The sequence below is a fragment of the Taudactylus pleione genome, unplaced genomic scaffold (assembly GCF_031769625.1).
Source record: "Taudactylus pleione unplaced genomic scaffold, aTauple2 ptg000434l, whole genome shotgun sequence".
NCBI classification, from domain to species: Eukaryota; Metazoa; Chordata; class Amphibia; order Anura; family Myobatrachidae; genus Taudactylus; species Taudactylus pleione.
The window spans coordinates 6,252,210-6,275,442 of record NW_028284836.1 but is presented as its reverse complement, the minus strand read 5'-3'; the positions used below and the strand labels follow the sequence as shown (position 1 = coordinate 6,275,442).

The 23,233-nt window shown below is 42.7% G+C and overlaps 1 protein-coding gene and 2 pseudogenes across 5 annotated transcripts in view; 1 reads left to right on the top strand and 2 right to left on the bottom strand.

The window, feature by feature from the left end:
* Positions 1 to 2,282: 2,282 nt before the first annotated feature.
* LOC148505940 (5S ribosomal RNA) lies at positions 2,283 to 2,401 on the bottom strand (annotated as a pseudogene).
* Positions 2,402 to 3,346: 945 nt separating this feature from the next.
* Positions 3,347 to 3,558, bottom strand: LOC148505939 (U2 spliceosomal RNA; annotated as a pseudogene).
* An 8,709-nt stretch (positions 3,559 to 12,267) lies between these two features.
* The window catches only part of DNAJC27 (DnaJ heat shock protein family (Hsp40) member C27), a 49,894-nt gene continuing 38,928 nt past the window's right edge, over positions 12,268 to 23,233 (top strand). For 2 of the 5 annotated variants that reach the window (XM_088447578.1, XM_088447577.1), the window contains exon 1: positions 12,268 to 12,385. Coding sequence is in view for 1 of the 5 variants with exons in the window: in XM_088447576.1 (XP_088303702.1) it covers positions 12,401 to 12,418 (18 nt within the window). In the remaining 4 variants the exon portion in view is untranslated. Of the gene's footprint in view, positions 12,447 to 23,233 lie in introns of all 5 variants that reach the window. The other 3 variants (XM_088447576.1, XM_088447579.1, XM_088447580.1) reach the window with 3 other exon arrangements.

Sequence of the window (23,233 nt, the reverse complement as noted above, 5' to 3'; positions counted from 1 at the left end):
CTGCCTGCGCACTAACTAACACAATCAACATTCCTAATCTGCTACAACGGTTCCTCCAGACCTGTTGGGGATGCAACTCTGTGTGTCACCGGTTCCAAATTGGGAGCAACCACTTCAGCAGCCCATTCGATTAATCCCGTAAAGACCAACTAGCGCTACATTGCTGTAAGTCCTAGAGGTGGTTATACCAGAAGCTTCACCTCGCTTCACACAGAGGACTTCAAATATACATTTACTCTGAGCAAAGACCTGGAGGTCGGAGATGATGGATTATTATTATTATGGTCCGGTGAGATCACGGTGTCTTTGGATGTTTTTCATATATTTTAAGAGTTTATGTGATTCCCAGTAGGGATCGTTTTTTATATACAGTATATAATAGGAATATAGCAACTGCTGTTGTTTTTTTCGACATATTACTTAGACGAGTCTGTATAGACTTCTTTTAGAGAAGTATTTGTAAAATATTTGTGATTGTAATATTGGTGCAAATGCTAAATAATATATAAAGAGAGATTTCTTAATCATATATTTGGTGTCTTGACTCTATTTTCTACCATGCCCAGTTATTCATTAATTTAATATTTGAATTGGTCATTTATAAGCGCAACACCAACATTTTTCTTAAGTATGCTAACCTCCCCTGTCCCCCCCCCCCAAACCCTCCATTAGTGGTACCTAACCCTAACCTCTCCCCTAGTTCCTAACCCTAACCTCCCCCCGGGGGGTGCCTAATCCTAACCCCTCCCCCTTACCGCTCCCTAAACCTAACCCTCCCGGGGGTGCCTAACCCTAGCCTCTCTCGGGGGTGCCTAACCCTAACCCCCCCCACCTAACGCTAACCCCAATAACTGCCCTAAACCTAAACCCCCCTCCCCACGGCTAACAGGACGGGTGCCACGGACTTACCTTGTTTGGGTACACGTTGGAGAATCTGGGCACCAAACAGTTACTAATTTTCTTCCCAGCAGCCACCTTGCTCCCTCTCCACTATACCCTGCCCCCAGCCACAGGCCAGCCAGTTTAAGTTAGCAAGCCAATGGTAGGAGCGAGGAGAAGAAGAGGGTGAAGGAAAAGCGGCACACACTCAGAAGCCACCTTAGAGACGTCCTAAAGCTGTCCCCCGATGGGAGGGGATGCTGTTAGGCTGCACTGGGAATCCCCTTTGTGCCAGAAGGCAGCGTCTGAAGATGCGAAGGTGATAACTGCATAGTAACGAATAAAAGAGTGTGGGCAGATAACCACGTGGCAGCCGTACAAGTTGAAACGCCATGTTATAAGCCGCTCAAGAAGGTCTCACTGACCGGGTGGAATGAGCAGTTACCACAGTAGGGGCAAGAGATCTGCCACAGAGCGTGGCGGGTAGCCAAGTGCATTCACCAGGATAATCTGTTCAGAAACCAGCCAGCCCCGTTTCTGAAAATTGAACAGGACCACAGAGAATCTGAGCTCCTTGTCTGTTCACGGAAAAATGACCGGAAGCCTACATTCCTAGATACGTCCTCCGGTGAGGAGTCTGGAACCAACAACCCCAGGGAGGAGAGGAACCGAGACACAACTCTAGGGAGGAACCCAAGCGGGACCACAGAACGGTCTGATCTAAGTATAAGATCAGAGTGGGGGGAGACAACAAAAGGTGCTCAAACCGACTCCCACCATGCTAAGTAATGGCAAGAAGTAAGACCACTGTCTCGTAAACCAACCACAATCAAGGAATCAAGGACTCCTAATGGAGCCTACCGAAGAGTCAAATGAACCACCTGGTAAGAACAACGGAGAGGAGGGGGCCCATGTCGGAGACTGCAGACGGGCCCCCTCCTCTCTAGAAACGCACCTGGGTAGAACCAGAGAGCTCTGAAAACCAACCAGAACAGCAGGCTGAAAATCAGTAACAGACTCCCCTGAGCTGTCCACCGATGCTAAAGGACTAATGACCGGTTACTGCCCTCCACCCACGAAGGTGTGCATTGGTGCTGAAAAGAACCCCTGTTCTGGGTAACTGGAAGACAGGTAGCCTAACGGCAGGGAGGAATACCTGCTGTCCATTGGAATGCAGCAAAGCTCTCCACCAAGGTAAAAGGCTTCCAAATAATTATTCATCCAAGGGACCACCAAAGATCTACCTTGAGATAGATGGATATCCAGTGACTGAGCCCTGATAAGCAGGTCAAGAGGACCTGCCATGACTGGACTGATCATCATGAAAAGCAGGAGGGACTCAGGACCTACCGTAACGGAGATAACGGAACTGGAAGTGAGTGTACTGCACAGCATACTCGAGGAAGCTACAGCACCTGGTATTCCCAGGCTGTTTCCAATTCAAGTACTAACCAAACCTGACCCTGCTTAGCTTACGAGATCAGATGAGATCGGGTGTGTTCAGGGTGGAATGGCCATTGATTGACTGACTGATTCAGATGGCAATATGTAAATAGGCCTCCTATATGATAGAGCTGAGAATTCTGGAGTCCCTGCTAGAGCCCAGAGAATGAGGATGGGCTAGAACATGTAGTCTGGTATCTGACCAGTAAAAGACTGGTAAAATAACTTGCACCTTCAGAGGCAAGGACCTGAACAATAGCTGTGAAGGTTAGTGGGGAGCCAACAGTCTCCCAGAGTGCTGCCCCTGGGAGAGCTTGGGAAACTCATTAAGGCCTATATGAGTTCCATATGCGACTCGAACCTGGGCTGCAATGGTCCCAAAATGGGTACACTACCCATGTGACAGAAGTGGGATCTGAACCCACATCTCCAGAGGAGACTGCGCCATAGACCACTTGTCCTGACACCACGCTAGGGTTCCTCAAGTGGAAATCCACCACAACCTGTGGCAACAGACCTGCCAGCTAAATGATGGACTAAGGTCATCTACGTCAGGGTCCATAGAGGAGGAACTCCTTAATCTAGAAGGAAGACACCTGGTGCAGAAGGCAGACAATGTATATGGGCACTACCTAGAGACTGTCCAACCCCAAACCACAAGGACCATCTCTAAATACAGCAGAGCCTCTAAGTAGTTAAGAGTCCATGGCAGCGCACCAGGAACGTGGCCAGAGGACTGTCCACACTTAAGAGCTTAATATGACTATGTCAATGACCTCCTAATTAACTAGCTAGTAGCCCGACTGCCACACAAGGGACAATACATTGTCTCTGAACTGAGAGCCTATCGGGCATCTGTCCAATGGCCCCTAGACGTAGCGGCCCTAGCAAAGCAAGGAACACGCCCTGGACTAGATAATTCTGGGAAAACTATACAGCTGTCTAGGATAGCAGATCTAACAAGCCACGGTGACTGATCCATTGCTGGTAGCAGATACACTAAAGCAATGTGCTTAGATATCCAGAAGCCTCCGCTAGGAGTTACTACTGCAATACCAGGTTAATGTGTCGAGTGGACAGAGCAAGCTCTTCTTCCATCTCCATGTTATAAACCACTAAATATATGGCCCCCAGATAGGGGGAGTATCAGATATTAAACTGATAAAAACAAATGTCGGTTTTAAGTACCTGGGCTCTAGACCAGAGGGCTGTTATGTTTAAAGGTACAGAAATAATTCAGAAGCCTCCGTCCTTATCAGGGTGTCTACCTCTAAGGACCTGGAGACTCCAGCCTGTACCGAGAAATCACAATCAGACAGAACCCAGCGCTGTCAGGCCTGTGCTGAGCCATGCCTCTGCTGGCTAGCATCAGCCACTCGGGTACTGAATAATTGAAGGAGTGCTGCATCTACCTGACTCTACTGTAGGTGTGATCCTTCTTGTAGGAAGTAGACCCGCGCATTAGCCCGACGGACCATGGAATACTCTTAACTGGCCCGGGAGCTGTAAACTGGTAAGTAAACATCCACATTACCTGTAAATGGAAGTCTGAGATGGCTTCCTTGTCTGGTATCCATGGTTGAAGGAACCCTCATGCAGCGTAGCCTTGAAACATTGGGCACCGAGGCCTGTGATAGGGATTCCTCTGCCATCGCGGTTTCAGAACATGCTGTAGAGTCCATAGAGAAAGTACATTAGCACGCAGCTCTAGACAAAGGTTCAACAGCTACGTAACACAGGAGCACCCACCTCTCTGGGTGCTTCAACCCTGGAAGCCATTTAAAAGCAGTTAAAGTATTCCCCCACAATGGTAGAGGTAGACACCCTGATAAAAACAGTGATGTGTATATTACAAGGCTGTGCCATGAATGATAAAGCTAAATAAGTGGGGTTACGGAGACAAAAATTAAGGTCAAACAGGGGCGTTAAGTAATTTCTCTATGACTGAGACATTAACAGTCCCATCACTGTTACTATAGGATTTGGGTAATGCGGAAGGAGCTTGGTTCGGCTAAGGAGCCGTATCGGGACGATGATAGCGTGGTAGTTGCTTGGAGCGGCTGGATAGCCATGGGGAGAAAGTGGTAGCCTGGACGCTACTTGGAGCGGCTGGTTAGCCGTGTAGAGAAGCTGGTAGCGTGGGAGCTACTTGGAGCGGCTGGATAGTCGTGTAGAGGAGCTGGTAACGTGGGAACTACTTGGAGTGGCTGGATAGCCGTGTAGAGAAGCTGGTAGCGTGGGAGCTACTTGGAGCGGCTGGATAGCCGTGTAGAGAAGCTGGTAGCGTGGGAACTACTTGGTGTGGCTGGATAGCCGTGTAGAGAAGCTGCTAGCGTGGAACTACTTGGAGCGGCTGGATAGCCGTGTGGAGAAGCTGGTAGCGTGGGAACTACTTGGAGCAGCTGGATAGCCGTGTAGAGAAGCTGGTAGTGTGGAAGCTACTTGGAGCGGCAGGATAGCCGTGTAGAGAAGCTGGTAGCGTGGGAACTACTTGGTGTGGCTGGATAGCCGTGTAGAGAAGCTGGTAGCGTGGAACTACTTGGAGCGGCTGGATAGCCGTGTGGAGAAGCTGGTAGCGTGGGAACTACTTGGAGCAGCTGGATAGCCGTGTAGAGAAGCTGGTAGCGTGGGAACTACTTGGAGCAGCTGGATAGCCGTGTAGAGAAGCTGGTAGCGTGGAAGCTACTTGGAGCGGCGACAACACCTACAGAGCGCAGTGGGGAGGCTCACTTAGTTGGACTAATGGACTTGTTGCACTGGCAACTTGTGTCAGCAGTGGGGATCCTTTTATAGTGGACGCTGTGAGCTGGTAGGCTGAGAGAGAAGGAGAAGGCTCCCCATTGGTGGTAGCGGAGTCACATCGGCGAATCCAAGATGGCCGCGCCCATGGACTGGAGGACAGCGCTTCCTGGATGTGAGCAGTGGGGACCAAGCAGTCAGCAGGAGGCGGCGTGGAGGTAGAACAGCAACGGGACCCATCAGAGGACAACAGCGGGACCCGCCCTGAGAGAGGAAGCAGTGCATAGCGCGGGAGCCGGAGGACACCGCGGGTCAGCGCCCGCAAAGGTAAGTGACGGGGTCTGATTCTGGTGTCTCTGGAGCGATGTGTGACAAGTACAGTGGTTTATGGAATGCTTCAGGAGTTTGCGTGTCATCTGTGTATCGCTCCAAATTTAGTATATGTGCTGCCGAAGTGAGCACACATCCTAGCTTTACTGAAGGGGTACTTAGATATAAACATATACATATATATGCATATATATAGCTATATACTGATACATATACATCCAGAAATTATTAGGACATAAATATAAAGTACCTCAGAAAAGCTGCACACCCAACATTCAAGGCACTGACCCAGTTGGCAATTATAGTGCTCAACAAACCAGTCCTAATAGAGCAGGAAGGAGTTGAATGTATACCAGAATATCTATAGTGAGGTATACATGGAGACAGGAGCCCAACTACTCTACGGGGATGTGCTGAAGCGTGCATTTTGTAAAATGGATGCCCAGCATTTCTCTATAGGAGGGGAGAGCTTTGTGAGAGTGGTATCGCAATCACACAGGCTGTCTCCTATGAGCGCGCGCGCCCAGGTGCGGGGGATGGGCGAACAGGCAAAGCCCGACTTCCCCCTCTGGTGTGGACCCCAGGGACATGGCCCACACCGCTGCCAGCAGAGTCCTGTTAGCCAGCGCCCTGGTGGTCTAGTGTATGGAATGGGGACACCCAGTACCAGCACCACCAGTGGTCTCCGGCCGCGAGCTCTTATCTGCCCCGTCGGCGTTCAGATGCACTGCAGGCTCTGGGAGCGGTAGTGAGCTGACCTTCCTGGAGACCCGCGACGGAAGTCACCGACCCAGTTGCCGGTGCTACCGCCACCGGCGCTGAGATAGCTGGAGTGGCAGTGACGCCGTCCTATAGGATGCCCTGCACTGTACGCTCTTTGTGTAGAATAAAAAAGAAAAGAAAATCAACAGGGGGCCACTAAAAAGCAGCCCCACAAAATGGTGCCCTTACTCCTTGCTCAGCACCAAACTTAAAATTGGCTGGCCTGTGGCTGGGGGCGGGGTATAGTAGAGAGGGAGCCAGGTGGCTGCTGGGAGGAAAATTAGTAACTGTTTGGTGCCTAGATTCTCCCTCTCCAGGCTATACCCAGAGTGATCCCTGTGCCCCCTAGTGGAGGAAGAAGAAAGGACGAGTGTACGCTCGGAGGGGTTCCACAGATGTGGACTAAGGGCCTGATTCAGCATGAAACGCAAGTGAGAAAACGCATGCATTCGGCCGAGGTTTTCGCACTGCACATGCGTATGCATTGCACTGCGTGTGCACAAACTAGCCAGTGCGATCGGGTAAGGGTACGCAGACTACACGCAGTGTGTACGCAGACCCTTCCGTTATTGATTGACAGGAAGTGCCGTTTGTGGGTGGTGACAGGGATGGTCGGGCGAACGCAGGCGTGCCTGTGCGTTGGGACGCCGTTATAGGGGCGTGCATAATTAAGGCATTGCGGCGGCATAGGCAGCCAGACGACTCGATGCACGCAGGAAGTGGCCAAAATCCTGCACGAGATCAGGTCAACCTCTATTGTGCGCATGGTTCCGATGGTTCTCGATGTTACTGATGTTTCCACTGTCTTGCGGACTACTCAGGCTTTGAGTAAAGAGAAGTGGGCGGCATTGTGGGTGCCTGCATCTTATGCTGCGTATACACTGATTAGCATATATTCGCAGCGGCCGAGTGCGTGGATGCGCACACTTGCGTTCCTTGCTGAAACAGGCCTCATGTCTAATGTGTAGATCTGTAACAGGCAGCGGCAAATTATTTGAATTTAAAGTGAATTGAAATGATATAGATCAGATTAAAGATTTTATGACCTGTAATTCAAAAAAAAATATTTACTGTGGGGGTCATTCAGACCTGGTCGTTAGCGCCGATGCGCTCGGACCGGGTCGATGGTCCCCACACAGAGCATGCGCACGACGGCGCCGGTGCCGTCGTGCGCATGCGTGAGACCCGCTACGACCGACAGCGCCAGTCGTAGCGGGTCTCGATCCAAAGGGGGCGAGCTGTCGATGTTGATTGACAGCTCGCCCCGTTTGGAAGGCGGACCGGGGGGGTGGCAGCCCAAACGGGGGCGTTCCCATGGGAACGTCTACCGTTTGGGGGCGGCCCCACTGACATCACTAGTGATGTCAGTGGAGAGCTTCTGGCTCAGACAGAGCCAAAAGCTCTCCGGGGCTTACGACAAGGGAGACCCTACCCTAGGGTCTCGTCGTAAGCCCCGATGGTCGCGATGGTCTTGACCATCGCGACCATCACCTTAGGCGGTCGTAAGGCTGTGGGTGTTAACCCACAGCCTTACCACCGCAAAGGAGGACGTCTTGAAAATTCAAGAGGTCCTCCCCTCATTCAGACCGACCGCACGCTCTGTGCGACCGGCTCTGAATGAGGTCCTGTATGCTTTAGAGTGCCAGTGTGGCTTTATCTATGTAGGCAAGACCAGCAGAAACCTCAACATTCGCTTAGTCGAACATGTGTATAACATTAGAAAAGGCCTAGAAACGCATACAGGGCCTGATTCAGCAAGGAAGGCAATTTCTAAGCTGCACGTAAGGCATCGGGAATCCGCGTTCAGCAGTAAACGCTGAATAAGGGCCACAGTTTCTGCACAGAAACACAACTCGAAAGAATGCTTTTATTATAATTATATTATATTATAATTATAATGCTTTTATTACAGCATCCCGGGGCATACTGTACAACAAATGTTACACTCCCGGCCATGCAAGCATACTGATATACAGTTATCCCAAACAGAGATGAGATGGATCTACTCCTGTATAAATGAAAGACAGTGGCCTGAATGGAGAGTTCGAGATAAAATGTTTTTTTCTAGATTTTTTAAGCTTTTATCTCTGCACATTTTTATTGTGGACCTATTTGGTGGATGTATTTATGTTTTTACTTTGTTTTCTGTGGATTAGATTATGGTTTTAAAATATGACTAATATAACTTTTAAAATAACCTTCCAGAAATTGATATTAACACAGGGCCTGATTCAGACCCACTCGCGAGCGTTCGTACATGGCCCTGCCGCTCAGCGCTGTTATAGATAGCAGCGCCAATAATGACAGGGGCGCATAGCACCTCTGTCATTTACCGCCCAGCAGGGCCGGATTAACAATGGGGCGGATGGAGCTTCAGCTCCAGGCCACCCATGAAAATAGGCCCATAGGGATAGGATCCATTGCAGTGCAGTGTTGACAGGAAATATATTTATTTCCTGTAAATACCATCACAACAGCCCAGCTCATTCATCCCCTGAAGTATTGTCCTTCCTTTCACTCTCCCTAGGCCTAGCCCCAACCGAACAGCTGAAACGGCGCGGACCGCGGGGCCGTCAGAAGCCCCGCCCCTCCGGTCTGAAGTAGGGATGTGCAGGCTCGGATAGGTTCGAGTTTGCACGTTGAGTTCGGATTTTTCCCTCCAAAAAAACGGAACTCAGAAAGAGGCAAAACGTCATCTTACATTGACGAACATCATCATTCCTGGACATCCCTAGTCTGAAGCCCCGCCCACAATCTGATCATCCATCTCTGGTCCCGACCCGCCCTAGTTAGGCAGTGTAGCGCCGACCGCAGTGTGTGCGGTCAGCGCTACACATTTACAAAGGACCGGTGCTAGGCTTCCCTGCGCCCAGCGCCGGTCCTTTGCTGTACAGCCGAGACCTTCCCTCCCCCTGAGCGCTTACCCAAAAGCACCAGGAGGAGGGTGGGAGGCGGGCTCAGGCTGTGCAGTAATACACACATTGCCGCCAGTGCGGCAGCGATGTGTGTGTTAACCAGCAGCCAATGAGAGTCAGACAGACTCTCATTGACTGCTGAGCTCCCACTGCAAGAGCCGGCTCCCTTCCGGCTCCTGCAGTGGGTAATGGGAGAGACGTCATGATGTCATGACGTCTCTCCCATAATGCAGAGAGCGCCAGCCCTGGAGGACTGATGTGCGGCACCGGGAGCGGTGGCTGGAACCGGAGCGTGGATTCAGGTAAGTGTATTTTTTTTTTCTACTTGTGTTGTGTGTCTGCACATCAGGGGTGGGCACCATTACAGGGGGAGCAGTACTGGGGGCGCCATTACGGGGGGGGACCACTACTGGGGAGACCACTACTGGGGGTGGGGCACTACTGGGGACTACAACTAGGGGGGGATTACTATTGGGGGCACTACATCGGGAGGGGGGGAACTACTACTGGGGGCACTATATAAGGGGCTTACTACTAGGGGACTACTACTGGGGGCACTAAATAGGGAGGAAAACTACAGGGGGCACTGGATAGGGGGGATCACTGCTGGGGGCCTGCATAAGGGGGACCACTACTGGGGGCACTGCATAAGGGGGGGGGTACTTCTGGGGACACTATATAAAGGAGCACTGCATAAGGGGGACCACTACTGGGGGCACTTCATGGGGGGGGCACTGCATAAGGGAGACCACTACTGGGGTACTGAATAAGGGGAACTAATGAGGGGCTGCATAAGAGGGACCACTACTGGGGGCATTGCCTACTGGGGGTACTGTATAAGGGGAACTAATTGGGGGCTGCAAAAGGGGGACCATTACTGGGGGTACTGTATAAGGGGCACTACTATGGACCTGCATAAGAGGGACCACTACTGGGGACATTGCATACTGGGGTACTGTATAAGGGATACTACTGGGGTTAAGGTGCATATGGAAAGGAATGTTCAGAGTGACGATAAAGGGGTGTGTCATGTTGACACGCCCCATTTTTAAGTGGCCTTTGGCGCGTGCACATAGAGAGGGGGGGCTCCATTTTTACATTTGCCCTGGGGTCCAAATACCCTAGTTACGCCACTGCTTTTTGCACCCTAACCCTCCCCACCCCGTATCCTAACCCTTCCCATTAGTGCCTAAACCTAACCCTCCGCCCTTGGTGCCTAAACCTTACTGTCCCCCCTTAGTGCCTAACCCCCGCCCCAATGGTGCCTAATCCTAACCTCCTCCCCCAAAAGCCTAACCCCACTGTGGTGCCTAAACTTACTCCCCTGCCCCCCGGGGATAAAAACTAAGGTGCCCAGGTGTACCTTTGACTGGGATGGCGACTGTCAAGATTCCGACGTCGGGATTTAGATAGACGCCAGGATTTCGATGCCTATCTTTAGTCCCGGGTCGGGATTTCCGACATCCGGCATCTCGTCCACTGGCATACTAACTACATCCCCTTACATTACCCCCCCACCACAGAAGTCCCGGAGATCAGGGGAAGTCCCCATACTAATAATAAGAGATGCACTTTGCATCCTCCACTGTGACTTCCGCAGAAAACGCATTTCTAAGTTCATGAACACTTATGTTATCAAATCCTTCAAACCCACTCAGATATGATTATTGTCCTCTACTTATATAGTGCCAAAATAATATGAATTGTGATAATTTCTTGTGAATTTGGGAACGTAAGAGCACATTGGTCAGACCAGTACAAATTTGTGCACTGAAGCAAATCAGACCAAACGACTCCTACCTGCGGCCAAGTGGTGTTACGCCAGCAGGGATGCAACGCACCCTACTCTGCCCCATACCTGCTGTATATGGGGTAAGAGGCGTGGGGAGTGCGGCGCAGCATGTGTGGCGGCCTAAGCACTTATACAGGTTGAGATGATTGTGTCACACATCTACATCACAGCCAGCAGAACACCCATGTGAAAGTAAAGCTAGACAGGAAGATTTGGGGTGTACTGTAAAATCAGGGACTGCAGAGAGCTGTGAAAATCGGGACATATAGGGCGGAATTAAATTGTTTTCGCGGCCCGGAACTCCCGTCTAAAGTGACGGGAGATCGCGGGCCGCTATTCAATTGTTGCAGCTTTTCGTGCTGATCGCGCCCAAAGTGGTAGGGTTTAGCTGTGTAAATCGGCTAAACCAGACCCGAGCGATCGCGAAAAGTGCCGTTTGGGTGCCCAAACGGGTTACTTTTCGCTGATTTCAGCTCGCACCTATCTGGGACTGCGAGCTGAAATGGAGCGCTGGCAGCTGATCGCGCCCGACAGGAGCAACAATTGAATGGCTCCGTCGGGCGCGATGGGTGCCGGAAACAATTGAATTCCGCCCATAGAGGCCAGTCATTCTTTCTACGAAACCACGCCCATTTGGGGAGTACAGTTGACATTGATACTGTCCGCAGATCATCCCTTAGGGCCGGGTTAGGTCTAGACTATAGAGCGCTGATGGACCTGTGACGTCACACCCACGTGACCCGGCCTAAAAGGGGGAGGGGCGGGGATGCTAACGGGGGACCGAAAATGTCCCCTCGCGGGCTCGCTACGCTCGCCGCGCTTCGGGCACAGTGGCTCGCTGCGCTCGCCACAAATATTTATTCCCATTCTATGCCCTAGTGGATGGTAACGCAGGAGCGGTCCAGCCTCCTGCAGCGGTCACGTGGTGGATACGTCACAGAGGTCCTTTAGCCACATAAGAAATAGCAGCAACCCTTAGGGCAGGCCTGGCCCAACCCAACCTATGGCTGTCCAGCTGTTGTGAAACTACAAGTCCCAGCATGCCATACAACAGTTCTGCTATTAGAGAATGCATAAACTGTGCAGGGCATGCTGGGAAATGTAGTTTCACAACAGCTAGAGAGCCACACGCAGGCCCATGCATGCACTAGGTGAGACCCTCTCAGACCTCACATTTACTATGTCTATGTATGTGGCCTCCACCTGCCAGTGCCAAGCATGGCGTCCTGCACTGACAGAGAGAGAAAGAGAGGCACATGGCGGGTTGCTAGGTTACCATGTGACGTCAATCCAAATCCCTGGAGCATGTCGGGTATTGTAGTTCCAGTATACTGCAGGGGGCGGAGCCAGGGACGGGGATATGGGCGTGGCTGGGAAGGTGAGACTCCTCCTCGCCGTTACCAGGGTGTTTGATGCTGGGCTGTGACGTCACGTGTCTCCGCCTACTCGGTCACGGCGCTGCCGCTGTGTGTGCGGGGGGGTGACCGTCCCCTAACCGGGAGCCGGCGGCTGTGAGACCGGAGAGGTGAGAGCGGCCGGTATGGCTTCACCGTCCCTGGTATACAGAGATATATATCACACACCTGGTATCTATATATAGTGCAGCTAGTATACTATACAATGTATATGTAATGTCATATATAGGTTATATCTCCTACACCTGGTATCTATATATAGTGCAGCTAGTATACTATACAGCGTTATCTATAACCTACACCTGGTATCTATATATAGTGCAGCTAGTATACTATACAGCGTTATCTATAACCTACACCTGGTATCTATATATAGTGCAGCTAGTATACTATACAGCGTTATCTAATGTAATGTCATATATAGGTTATATCTCCTACACCTGGTATCTATATATAGTACAGCTAGTATACTATACAGTGTTATCTATAACCTACACCTGGTATCTATATATAGTGCAGCTAGTATACTATACAGCGTTATCTATAACCTACACCTGGTATCTATATATAGTGCAGCTAGTATACTATACAGCGTTATCTAATGTCTCATACAGGTTATATCTCCTACACCTGGTATCTATATATAGTGCAGCTAGTATACTATACAGCGTTATCTATAACCTACACCTGGTATCTATATATAGTGCAGCTAGTATACTATACAGCGTTATCTAATGTAATGTCATATATAGGTTATATCTCCTACACCTGGTATCTATATATAGTACAGCTAGTATACTATACAGTGTATATGTAATTTCATATATAGGTTATATCTCCTACACCTGGTATCTATATATAGTGCAGCTAGTATACTATACAGTGTATATGTAATGTCATATACAGGTTATATCTCCTACACCTGGTATCTATATATAGTGCAGCTAGTATACTATACAGTGTATATGTAATGTCATATATAGGTTATATCTCCTACACCTGGTATCTATATATAGTGCAGCTAGTATACTATACAGCGTTATCTATAACCTACACCTGGTATCTATATATAGTGCAGCTAGTATACTATACAGCGTTATCTATAACCTACACCTGGTATCTATATATAGTGCAGCTAGTATACTATACAGCGTTATCTAATGTAATGTCATATATAGGTTATATCTCCTACACCTGGTATCTATATATAGTACAGCTAGTATACTATACAGTGTTATCTATAACCTACACCTGGTATCTATATATAGTGCAGCTAGTATACTATACAGCGTTATCTATAACCTACACCTGGTATCTATATATAGTGCAGCTAGTATACTATACAGCGTTATCTAATGTCTCATACAGGTTATATCTCCTACACCTGGTATCTATATATAGTGCAGCTAGTATACTATACAGCGTTATCTATAACCTACACCTGGTATCTATATATAGTGCAGCTAGTATACTATACAGCGTTATCTAATGTAATGTCATATATAGGTTATATCTCCTACACCTGGTATCTATATATAGTACAGCTAGTATACTATACAGTGTATATGTAATTTCATATATAGGTTATATCTCCTACACCTGGTATCTATATATAGTGCAGCTAGTATACTATACAGTGTATATGTAATGTCATATACAGGTTATATCTCCTACACCTGGTATCTATATATAGTGCAGCTAGTATACTATACAGTGTATATGTAATGTCATATATAGGTTATATCTCCTACACCTGGTATCTATATATAGTACAGCTAGTATACTATACAGCGTTATCTATAACCTACACCTGGTATCTATATATAGTGCAGCTAGTATACTATACAGCGTTATCTAATGTCATATACAGGTTATATCTCCTACACCTGGTATCTATATATAGTGCAGCTAGTATACTATACAATGTATATGTAATGTCATATATAGGTTATATCTCCTACACCTGGTATCTATATATAGTACAGCTAGTATACTATACAGTGTATATGTAATGTCATATATAGGTTATATCTCCTACACCTGGTATCTATATATAGTACAGCTAGTATACTATACAGCGTTATCTAATGTCATACAGGTTATATCTCCTACACCTGGTATCTATATATAGTGCAGCTAGTATACTATACAGCGTTATCTATAACCTACACCTGGTATCTATATATAGTGCAGCTAGTATACTATACAGCGTTATCTAATGTAATGTCATATATAGGTTATATCTCCTACACCTGGTATCTATATATAGTACAGCTAGTATACTATACAGTGTATATGTAATTTCATATATAGGTTATATCTCCTACACCTGGTATCTATATATAGTGCAGCTAGTATACTATACAGTGTATATGTAATGTCATATACAGGTTATATCTCCTACACCTGGTATCTATATATAGTGCAGCTAGTATACTATACAGTGTATATGTAATGTCATATATAGGTTATATCTCCTACACCTGGTATCTATATATAGTACAGCTAGTATACTATACAGCGTTATCTATAACCTACACCTGGTATCTATATATAGTGCAGCTAGTATACTATACAGCGTTATCTAATGTCATATACAGGTTATATCTCCTACACCTGGTATCTATATATAGTGCAGCTAGTATACTATACAATGTATATGTAATGTCATATATAGGTTATATCTCCTACACCTGGTATCTATATATAGTACAGCTAGTATACTATACAGCGTTATCTATAACCTACACCTGGTATCTATATATAGTGCAGCTAGTATACTATACAGCGTTATCTATAACCTACACCTGGTATCTATATATAGTGCAGCTAGTATACTATACAGCGTTATCTATAACCTACACCTGGTATCTATATATAGTGCAGCTAGTATACTATACAGCGTTATCTATAACCTACACCTGGTATCTATATATAGTGCAGCTAGTATACTATACAGCGTTATCTATAACCTACACCTGGTATCTATATATAGTGCAGCTAGTATACTATACAGCGTTATCTAATGTAATGTCATATATAGGTTATATCTCCTACACCTGGTATCTATATATAGTACAGCTAGTATACTATACAGTGTTATCTATAACCTACACCTGGTATCTATATATAGTGCAGCTAGTATACTATACAGCGTTATCTATAACCTACACCTGGTATCTATATATAGTGCAGCTAGTATACTATACAGCGTTATCTAATGTCTCATACAGGTTATATCTCCTACACCTGGTATCTATATATAGTGCAGCTAGTATACTATACAGCGTTATCTAATGTCATATATAGGTTATATCTCCTACACCTGGTATCTATATATAGTACAGCTAGTATACTATACAGTGTATATGTAATGTCATATATAGGTTATATCTCCTACACCTGGTATCTATATATAGTACAGCTAGTATACTATACAGCGTTATCTAATGTCATATACAGGTTATATCTCCTACACCTGGTATCTATATATAGTGCAGCTAGTATACTATACAGCGTTATCTATAACCTACACCTGGTATCTATATATAGTGCAGCTAGTATACTATACAGCGTTATCTAATGTAATGTCATATATAGGTTATATCTCCTACACCTGGTATCTATATATAGTACAGCTAGTATACTATACAGTGTATATGTAATTTCATATATAGGTTATATCTCCTACACCTGGTATCTATATATAGTGCAGCTAGTATACTATACAGTGTTATCTATAACCTACACCTGGTATCTATATATAGTGCAGCTAGTATACTATACAGCGTTATCTATAACCTACACCTGGTATCTATATATAGTGCAGCTAGTATACTATACAGCGTTATCTAATGTCTCATACAGGTTATATCTCCTACACCTGGTATCTATATATAGTGCAGCTAGTATACTATACAGCGTTCTCTAATGTCATATACAGGTTATATCTCCTACACCTGGTATCTATATATAGTGCAGCTAGTATACTATAGAGCGTATATATATAATGTAATGTCATATACAGGTTATATCTCCTACACCTGGTATCTATATATAGTACAGCTAGTATACTATACAGCGTTATCTAATGTCATATACAGGTTATATCTCCTACACCTGGTATCTATATATAGTGCAGCTAGTATACTATACAGCGTTATCTATAACCTACACCTGGTATCTATATATAGTGCAGCTAGTATACTATACAGCGTTATCTATAACCTACACCTGGTATCTATATATAGTGCAGCTAGTATACTATACAGCGTTATCTAATGTAATGTCATATATAGGTTATATCTCCTACACCTGGTATCTATATATAGTACAGCTAGTATACTATACAGTGTATATGTAATGTCATATATAGGTTATATCTCCTACACCTGGTATCTATATATAGTGCAGCTAGTATACTATACAGTGTTATCTATAACCTACACCTGGTATCTATATATAGTGCAGCTAGTATACTATACAGCGTTATCTATAACCTACACCTGGTATCTATATATAGTGCAGCTAGTATACTATACAGCGTTATCTAATGTCTCATACAGGTTATATCTCCTACACCTGGTATCTATATATAGTGCAGCTAGTATACTATACAGCGTTCTCTAATGTCATATACAGGTTATATCTCCTACACCTGGTATCTATATATAGTGCAGCTAGTATACTATAGAGCGTATATATATAATGTAATGTCATATACAGGTTATATCTCCTACACCTGGTATCTATATATAGTGCAGCTACAGCTGGTGTACTATACAGCGTTATCTAATGTCATATACAGGTTATATCTCCTACACCTGGTATCTATATATAGTACAGCTAGTATACTATACAGCGTTATCTAATGTCATATACAGGTTATATCTCCTACACCTGGTTATATATATATATATATATATATATATATAGTGCAGCTAGTATACTATACAGCGTTATCTAATGTCATATATAGGTTATATCTCCTACACCTGGTATCTATATATAGTACAGCTAGTATACTATACAGTGTATATGTAATGTCATATATAGGTTATATCTCCTACACCTGGTATCTATATATAGTACAGCTAGTATACTATACAATGTATATGTAATGTCATATATAGGTTATATCTCCTACACCTGGTATCTTTATATAGTGCAGCTAGTATACTATACAGCGTTATCTAATGTAATGTCATATATAGGTTATATCTCCTACACCTGGTATCTATATATAGTGCAGCTAGTATACTATACAGCGTTATCTATAACCTACACCTGGTATCTATATATAGTGCAGCTAGTATACTATACAGCGTTATCTAATGTCTCATACAGGTTATATCTCCTACACCTGGTATCTATATATAGTGCAGCTAGTATACTATACAGCGTTCTCTAATGTCATATACAGGTTATATCTCCTACACCTGGTATCTATATATAGTGCAGCTAGTATACTATACAGCGTTATCTAATGTCATATATAGGTTATATCTCCTACACCTGGTATCTATATATATTACAGCTAGTATACTATACAGTGTATATGTAATGTCATATATAGGTTATATCTCCTACACCTGGTATCTATATATAGTACAGCTAGTATACTATACAGCGTTATCTATAACCTACACCTGGTATCTATATATAGTGCAGCTAGTATACTATACAGCGTTATCTATAACCTACACCTGGTATCTATATATAGTGCAGCTAGTATACTATACAGCGTTATCTATAACCTACACCTGGTATCTATATATAGTGCAGCTAGTATACTATACAGCGTTATCTAATGTCATATACAGGTTATATCTCCTACACCTGGTATCTATATATAGTACAGCTAGTATACTATACAGTGTATATGTAATGTCATATATAGGTTATATCTCCTACACCTGGTATCTATATATAGTACAGCTAGTATACTATACAGCGTTATCTATAACCTACACCTGGTATCTATATATAGTGCAGCTAGTATACTATACAGCGTTATCTATAACCTACACCTGGTATCTATATATAGTGCAGCTAGTATACTATACAGCGTTATCTAATGTCATATACAGGTTATATCTCCTACACCTGGTATCTATATATAGTGCAGCTAGTATACTATACAGTGTATATGTAATGTCATATATAGGTTATATCTCCTACACCTGGTATCTATATATAGTGCAGCTAGTATACTATACAATGTATATGTAATGTCATATATAGGTTATATCTCCTACACCTGGTATCTATATATAGTGCAGCTAGTATACTATACAATGTATATGTAATGTCATATATAGGTTATATCTCCTACACCTGGTATCTATATATAGTGCAGCTAGTATACTATACAGCGTTATCTATAACCTACACCTGGTATCTATATATAGTGCAGCTAGTATACTATACAGCGTTATCTAATGTCTCATACAGGTTATATCTCCTACACCTGGTATCTATATATAGTGCAGCTAGTATACTATACAGCGTTCTCTAATGTCATATACAGGTTATATCTCCTACACCTGGTATCTATATATAGTGCAGCTAGTATACTATAGAGCGTTATCTAATGTCATATACAGGTTATATCTCCTACACCTGGTATCTATATATAGTACAGCTAGTATACTATACAGTGTATATGTAATGTCATATATAGGTTATATCTCCTACACCTGGTATCTATATATAGTACAGCTAGTATACTATACAGCGTTATCTATAACCTACACCTGGTATCTATATATAGTGCAGCTAGTATACTATACAGCGTTATCTATAACCTACACCTGGTATCTATATATAGTGCAGCTAGTATACTATACAGTGTATATGTAATGTCATATATAGGTTATATCTCCTACACCTGGTATCTATATATAGTGCAGCTAGTATACTATACAATGTATATGTAATGTCATATATAGGTTATATCTCCTACACCTGGTATCTATATATAGTGCAGCTAGTATACTATACAATGTATATGTAATGTCATATATAGGTTATATCTCCTACACCTGGTATCTATATATAGTACAGCTAGTATACTATACAGCGTTATCTAATGTCATATACAGGTTATATCTCCTACACCTGGTTATATATATATATATATATATATATATATATATATATAGTGCAGCTAGTATACTATACAGCGTTATCTAATGTCATATATAGGTTATATCTCCTACACCTGGTATCTATATATAGTACAGCTAGTATACTATACAGTGTATATGTAATGTCATATATAGGTTATATCTCCTACACCTGGTATCTATATATAGTACAGCTAGTATACTATACAATGTATATGTAATGTCATATATAGGTTATATCTCCTACACCTGGTATCTTTATATAGTGCAGCTAGTATACTATACAGCGTTATCTAATGTAATGTCATATATAGGTTATATCTCCTACACCTGGTATCTATATATAGTGCAGCTAGTATACTATACAGCGTTATCTATAACCTACACCTGGTATCTATATATAGTGCAGCTAGTATACTATACAGCGTTATCTAATGTCTCATACAGGTTATATCTCCTACACCTGGTATCTATATATAGTGCAGCTAGTATACTATACAGCGTTCTCTAATGTCATATACAGGTTATATCTCCTACACCTGGTATCTATATATAGTGCAGCTAGTATACTATAGAGCGTTATCTAATGTCATATACAGGTTATATCTCCTACACCTGGTATCTATATATAGTACAGCTAGTATACTATACAGTGTATATGTAATGTCATATATAGGTTATATCTCCTACACCTGGTATCTATATATAGTACAGCTAGTATACTATACAGTGTTATCTATAACCTACACCTGGTATCTATATATAGTGCAGCTAGTATACTATACAGCGTTATCTATAACCTACACCTGGTATCTATATATAGTGCAGCTAGTATACTATACAGCGTTATCTAATGTCATATACAGGTTATATCTCCTACACCTGGTATCTATATATAGTGCAGCTAGTATACTATACAGTGTATATGTAATGTCATATATAGGTTATATCTCCTACACCTGGTATCTATATATAGTGCAGCTAGTATACTATACAATGTATATGTAATGTCATATATAGGTTATATCTCCTACACCTGGTATCTATATATAGTGCAGCTAGTATACTATACAATGTATATGTAATGTCATATATAGGTTATATCTCCTACACCTGGTATCTATATATAGTACAGCTAGTATACTATACAGCGTTATCTATAACCTACACCTGGTATCTATATATAGTGCAGCTAGTATACTATACAGCGTTATCTATAACCTACACCTGGTATCTATATATAGTGCAGCTAGTATACTATACAGCGTTATCTATAACCTACACCTGGTATCTATATATAGTGCAGCTAGTATACTATACAGCGTTATCTAATGTCATATACAGGTTATATCTCCTACACCTGGTATCTATATATAGTACAGCTAGTATACTATACAGTGTATATGTAATGTCATATATAGGTTATATCTCCTACACCTGGTATCTATATATAGTGCAGCTAGTATACTATACAGCGTTATCTATAACCTACACCTGGTATCTATATATAGTGCAGCTAGTATACTATACAGCGTTATCTATAACCTACACCTGGTATCTATATATAGTGCAGCTAGTATACTATACAGCGTTATCTAATGTCATATACAGGTTATATCTCCTACACCTGGTATCTATATATAGTGCAGCTAGTATACTATACAATGTATATGTAATGTCATATATAGGTTATATCTCCTACACCTGGTATCTATATATAGTACAGCTAGTATACTATACAGCGTTATCTAATGTCATATACAGGTTATATCTCCTACACCTGGTTATATATATATATATATATATATATATATATATAGTGCAGCTAGTATACTATACAGCGTTATCTAATGTCATATATAGGTTATATCTCCTACACCTGGTATCTATATATAGTACAGCTAGTATACTATACAGTGTATATGTAATGTCATATATAGGTTATATCTCCTACACCTGGTATCTATATATAGTACAGCTAGTATACTATACAATGTATATGTAATGTCATATATAGGTTATATCTCCTACACCTGGTATCTTTATATAGTGCAGCTAGTATACTATACAGCGTTATCTAATGTAATGTCATATATAGGTTATATCTCCTACACCTGGTATCTATATATAGTGCAGCTAGTATACTATACAGCGTTATCTATAACCTACACCTGGTATCTATATATAGTGCAGCTAGTATACTATACAGCGTTATCTAATGTCTCATACAGGTTATATCTCCTACACCTGGTATCTATATATAGTGCAGCTAGTATACTATACAGCGTTCTCTAATGTCATATACAGGTTATATCTCCTACACCTGGTATCTATATATAGTGCAGCTAGTATACTATAGAGCGTTATCTAATGTCATATACAGGTTATATCTCCTACACCTGGTATCTATATATAGTACAGCTAGTATACTATACAGTGTATATGTAATGTCATATATAGGTTATATCTCCTACACCTGGTATCTATATATAGTACAGCTAGTATACTATACAGTGTTATCTATAACCTACACCTGGTATCTATATATAGTGCAGCTAGTATACTATACAGCGTTATCTATAACCTACACCTGGTATCTATATATAGTGCAGCTAGTATACTATACAGCGTTATCTAATGTCATATACAGGTTATATCTCCTACACCTGGTATCTATATATAGTGCAGCTAGTATACTATACAGTGTATATGTAATGTCATATATAGGTTATATCTCCTACACCTGGTATCTATATATAGTGCAGCTAGTATACTATACAATGTATATGTAATGTCATATATAGGTTATATCTCCTACACCTGGTATCTATATATAGTGCAGCTAGTATACTATACAATGTATATGTAATGTCATATATAGGTTATATCTCCTACACCTGGTATCTATATATAGTACAGCTAGTATACTATACAGCGTTATCTATAACCTACACCTGGTATCTATATATAGTGCAGCTAGTATACTATACAGCGTTATCTATAACCTACACCTGGTATCTATATATAGTGCAGCTAGTATACTATACAGCGTTATCTATAACCTACACCTGGTATCTATATATAGTGCAGCTAGTATACTATACAGCGTTATCTAATGTCATATACAGGTTATATCTCCTACACCTGGTATCTATATATAGTACAGCTAGTATACTATACAGTGTATATGTAATGTCATATATAGGTTATATCTCCTACACCTGGTATCTATATATAGTGCAGCTAGTATACTATACAGCGTTATCTATAACCTACACCTGGTATCTATATATAGTGCAGCTAGTATACTATACAGCGTTATCTATAACCTACACCTGGTATCTATATATAGTGCAGCTAGTATACTATACAGCGTTATCTAATGTCATATACAGGTTATATCTCCTACACCTGGTATCTATATATAGTGCAGCTAGTATACTATACAATGTATATGTAATGTCATATATAGGTTATATCTCCTACACCTGGTATCTATATATAGTGCAGCTAGTATACTATACAATGTATATGTAATGTCATATATAGGTTATATCTCCTACACCTGGTATCTATATATAGTACAGCTAGTATACTATACAGCGTTATCTATAACCTACACCTGGTATCTATATATAGTGCAGCTAGTATACTATACAGCGTTATCTATAACCTACACCTGGTATCTATATATAGTGCAGCTAGTATACTATACAGCGTTATCTAATGTCTCATACAGGTTATATCTCCTACACCTGGTATCTATATATAGTGCAGCTAGTATACTATACAGCGTTCTCTAATGTCATATACAGGTTATATCTCCTACAC